The sequence below is a fragment of the Mesocricetus auratus genome, unplaced genomic scaffold (assembly GCF_017639785.1).
Source record: "Mesocricetus auratus isolate SY011 unplaced genomic scaffold, BCM_Maur_2.0 Super-Scaffold_100008, whole genome shotgun sequence".
Classification (NCBI taxonomy): domain Eukaryota; kingdom Metazoa; phylum Chordata; class Mammalia; order Rodentia; family Cricetidae; genus Mesocricetus; species Mesocricetus auratus.
The window spans coordinates 83,979,993-83,984,910 of NW_024429192.1; the positions used below are offsets into that span (position 1 = coordinate 83,979,993).

Sequence of the window (4,918 nt, forward strand, 5' to 3'; positions counted from 1 at the left end):
AGTATGGGACTGAGAATACATGGGGTCCAGGCAAAACTTGCTGTTCTTCTGTAATTCCTCCCAGAGCTATTCAAATGAGAGCTTCCATTTATTTCTATAAAATGTCATCTTTGGCTTTAAGAACTCATCATGAGAAATTCCCTGCCCGTGTCTAACCTAACTTGCTGGGGCTGGAGAGATGGCTCAGTGGTTAAGAGCACTGTACTGGCTGCTCTTGCAGAGGACCCAGGTTCTATTCCCACCATCTGTACGCGGCCCACAACCATCTGTAACACCAGCTCCAGGTGGGTTGGATACCTCTGGCCTCTCAGGGCACCTACACTCACATGCATGCACATGCAGATGCGTACACATGTACATATATGTGAGTAAAATAAATAAAACATTTAAGTAAACACAGCCTATTCATTCTAACAAGCCCGTCTGCTATTCAAAAGACGTGTTTTAAAGTTGTCAGCTGGACAGGGGGTGATTATACAGTGCTGAAAGTCCTTTCCCACTTCTTAAATATGTCACCCCCTCACGTGCTTCCACAAATAGCCTCTGAGAGGAGATGCCAATTCAAGTAGAGGATTTATTCTCTATGTGAGAAGCAGCATTGGAGAGATGGCTTTGGCAAGCAGGCTTGGAGATTGGTACTAAAGCCACCATGGGCATACTGATTGGACAAACCTTTGAGAGGGACCTATTACAAGAGATACCCTTGAGGACACTGGTCTCGATGCACCATCCAGGAATCCTTCCACTTCCTGTAGAGACACAGCTATGAGCCCATTACCAACAGAGGGATGGTGTCTGTGGCTGCATCTGCCTGCTCTCACAGAAAGTGACATTCAGGCACAATGACCTTGTTGAGTGTTTCAAGTCACTTCCTGTAATAATTTCTCAGCTAAACCTTTGCTCTATGAAAGCAGGTAACCATCCTTGTTGCATTCACTGTATCTTACAGTGAAAAGAAATTAAACTTTTTACCAACAAACACATGGTTATTCTTCTTGTGAGCCCACAGGACACAGATGGCACATGGCAGTCACCTTAACTGGGCATTTCACAGACCTAGTCATTAAGACAGGAGACCACCTGCTTCAGAATGCATTTTGCACTACCAGCAATATGAGCCAGAAAAAATTTTGGTTTGTAATACTTAATTCTATTCATCTTAAGCAAGAAAACAATTAATATATTCATATACAGAAATGTGAAAGGAGATGTTTGCATATTTCTTAACAGCATCATACTCATTTATTTTTCAGAATATATTAAAAATAAATATAATCTACTTTCAATAGATACTATTAATATTTTCTCTTTTGTTTTCTGAAAACCACCAGACTGAAGTTTTAAAAATCACAATGGCAAATCTAATTAGTGCTACCTCACATATAATTCAAAATGTTTTTTCATGACTCATTTTGGAAAGAATATATTAAACTGTATTGAAAAATGACTCCTTTAATTCTGGGATTAGCGTGGCAATATTGCAGTTAGTGGTGTAACTAGCACAGGTAACCATGCATGCCAAACTGTAACACAGAGACACTACAAAGTAATTCTCAGGGGCAGAGACTGCTGAGAATAGAGAAGAATAAAGGGGTTTGTGGTTTGGTTATTGGTAACTTATCACTGAGTCTGCGTTACTGAAAACAAGTCTTTCCAAACATAATTATGTAAACTATTTTGGTCATATGAAAAAGCTCATATCCTGCTAGATACATACAAAATGGAAGATCCAACTTGATTTTTTAAAAAAAGTCCAGAAAAAAGTAATCCCTTCTCCAGTTTCCTTAAAAAATTCGATTTATTTTCAGGTCTAGGTTAAAAATCTTGGGACTTGTGCATCATTTCATGACCACATGGGGTCCCACTATACCCTCCAAAACAAAGAAAAAAACCCTATTAAATGAAATATTTTTAAAAATGATAATAAACCTAACTTCCAAACAAACACCATAATGCTGAGCAGAGAAGTCGTTTGTTTTCCTTTTTTGTTTTTAACACTGGTGGCATGGTTTTCACTGTCATTGCTTATCTGAATGATGCCATTGCTTCTGCTTGTGAGAATCCAGTGCAAAGGATTGAAGGACAGGAAAGCACTGGCCATCCTGGGCAGTGGGGTGCTTGGTGGAGGCGGTATCCTGCAGGTGGAGGAAGGTTGCTACACATCGCTGGGAGAGCGTGCTCTCTGGGACAGCGTGGAAGGAATACACCCACAACAAATGAGGCAGAGGGCTTTCTGGATCTCTTGGTTTCTGTAAGCATATATGACAGGGTTGATGATGGAATTGTAGGTGGCAGGCAGGAGTGTGGCGTAGGTATAGATGGAGGGGTAGGTGTAATCGGCGATTAAGGAATAGAGCGTGAAAGGCATCCAACACGCAGCAAAGGTCCCCAGGATGAGAGCCAGGGTTGAGACCCCTTTCCGGGTAGTCACATAGTGCGATGTGGCCAGGAAGTGGTGCTGCAGGGCTATCTGATGGGCATGCCTCATCACAATCTTACAGATCTGGATGTAGAGTTGAAGCATCAGTGCAAACATGAAGAGGAAGGAGATGGACAGGATGGCAGCATTGTTCTTCGTGAGAGGTCTAACCACGCTGCAGGTGGACTCATCCCTCAAGCAGTTCCAGCCCATGACAGGCAGCAGCCCCAGGCAGATAGACGTTCCCCAGAGTATAACCAGCATGGCATAGGTAAATGTGACTGTCCTCTCAGAGTGGTACGTCAGGGCATAATACAGTGAGAGATAGCGGTCCACAGTGATAGCCAGCAAACTGCAGACAGAGGCAGAGAAAGAGGCAACAATGAGCCCAATTGTGACCAGCTTGGTGGCTTCTGACTGAAGCAGGTATGCAAAAACAAAATTGATGATGAGTCCCAGGCCAGCCAGCAAGTCTGCAAGAGCCAGGCTGCCTATCAGCAAGAACATGGGTGCTCGCAGGCTGGGGCTGTGGAAGATGATAAGGACCACAATGGCATTTTCACAGCAGATGAGGGTTCCTGAGCTGCACAAGACAATGTCCCAAGGGTTGACAACAAGCTCAGGTTCTGACTCCGCACCAGGGTCCTGGGAGGGGGCAGCGGCTGAGATGTTTTCCGTAGCACTGGCATCTATACAATCCCGAGGCAGCCCACTTAAATTGACCTTCAGGTCTTCGTTCATTTTAACCCCTGTCCTCTTCAACGGAAAGACAGGCTTTTTAATGTTTGGTAACAGTAGGGTGCCAATCCAAGATCATGCAAAACACACAGAGACAGACAGACAGCCCTGCGCTCAGACACCAGTGTCAAAAATGCCACGAGCTTCAGGAATTAGAAACAAAAGCTGAAGTCTGCATGGATTAAACCCCACAACTGAAATGCCATTTGTCACCGAGGGAAACACAGGACAGGACTCCCGAGGCGGCACAAGAACACTCGCCAAAGCGCTGGGAATCAATATTGGCAAATTGTATCTTGCATGCCAAAAAGCAACAACTGTTTGACATCTGGACAGCTGAGAGCACCGCCCAGCACCTACAAGTCTGCAGAAGGGCGGACTATTTTAAGAGCCCGGAACTCCCACCCTTCTAAAAATCCCCCACGCGCGTGCACACCCCCAAACACACCTCCGGACCCAAACAAAGAGGCGGGGGGGGGGTGTCCCAGTCTCTCCCCGTGTGCACAGATCAAACAGCTAGGGCCACAAAAGGTAGGTGTGTACCACCGAGGTGCCCAGACAGACAGACAGAGAGAAGGATGTGCATGCATTTGGCCGCTCCCCTAGCGGTGGGGACGCACAGCCTGCGGGTCGAGGGGGTCATCGGGAGTCACCTTGGCACGCCCAGACCGAGGAGGGCTCCTCCGGTGCTGCCGAAGAGCGCGGGCCACCCGCGTGGCACGTCCGCGGTGGCGCCCGCGGCAGGTGAGCGGCGGCGCTCGCGCCCAGCTCTCCGCCCTGCGCGCTCCCTGCCTGGCGCGCGCCCGCGAGAACCCCATGAGGCCGCGCGCGCCCCCACAGGTCGCAGCTGAGCGCGGGGCGGGACCGCTACCGTGGACACCCGCCTGCAGCAGTCATGCCGAGACTGGCTCTGCATCTCGTCCTGGAGGAGAACCTGGCATCCTATTTGGTTCCTGTGACTTCCCTGATGAGTCCTAGCCACCGGGGGACTAGGCTTCGTAGTGCTTTTCCCTAAACTGCCGAGTTCAGGACCGAAAGAATTGCAAATAGCGACTGGGTTTTCGGAATGTACAGGAGGGATGCAGGGAGAGCAGGTTGGGGCAGAGGAACCTTACAGTAGCAAGCTGCAGCTGGCCTCTCTGCAAACTCGATGTTATTGTTCCCCTGGGGACGTTCGCTTAACTGGGTAGAAACTGCTGCTACTTGGATCGCCAATATCATCGCCCGGTTTACTTGTTAAGTACTCCTGGAGCCATTTGAGAGTGGAAATCATTTGCAAAAGCTTCCTGCAGGCACTGGTCCAAACCCAATTCACTTAAGTACCAAAGTGACAATTTATTATTTCTATTACCACATCCGTGAAGTCTAGGACTACGATCCTGAAGGTGTCTGCCTTAAAAGGATGGGCCTGTGTCTCGTATCCCGGAACCGGATCAGATTTTAAATTTAAACATGATCTCCAGCTTAAAGGTGGGAGAAGTCACATTTCCGTGTGACCTAAATGTTGTACAGTGCAAAGGGTCCCGAGGACCGTTCATCTGGGGCATCATCTTGTGCCTCTGCCTCCCGATTCCCACAGAAATTCCTGCTCCAGCCCAGCAAGCTCCCAGACTTAGCCCTCTATTCCCCTAAAGTCTTTTTTATTCACATCCATCAGGGTTGCTCCAGCTCTCCTGCCTCCAAGACCCTCTTCTTCACCTCCCTGGTTACAGCCCTCCTCATCTCTCACCTGAACTTGTGGTACCCACACCCTTCCTTCCC

The 4,918-nt window shown here is 47.8% G+C and overlaps 1 protein-coding gene across 2 annotated transcripts; it reads right to left on the reverse strand.

Annotated features, from left to right (window-relative positions):
* Positions 1 to 1,128: 1,128 nt before the first annotated feature.
* On the reverse strand, positions 1,129 to 3,942 carry Gpr12 (G protein-coupled receptor 12). Of its 2 annotated transcripts, none has more exons than XM_040751371.1 (2): positions 3,811 to 3,942; positions 1,129 to 2,771 (listed from the first exon to the last, which is right to left on the reverse strand). In XM_040751371.1, the coding sequence occupies exon 2, from the start codon at positions 2,681 to 2,683 to the stop codon at positions 2,156 to 2,158; it is 528 nt and encodes a 175-aa protein (XP_040607305.1). In that variant the 5' UTR covers positions 2,684 to 2,771; positions 3,811 to 3,942; the 3' UTR covers positions 1,129 to 2,155. The 2 variants fall into 2 exon arrangements, with proteins under 2 accessions (XP_040607305.1, XP_012978268.1); XM_013122814.3 differs by having other exon boundaries at positions 1,129 to 3,175; positions 3,811 to 3,932.
* Positions 3,943 to 4,918: the final 976 nt, after the last annotated feature.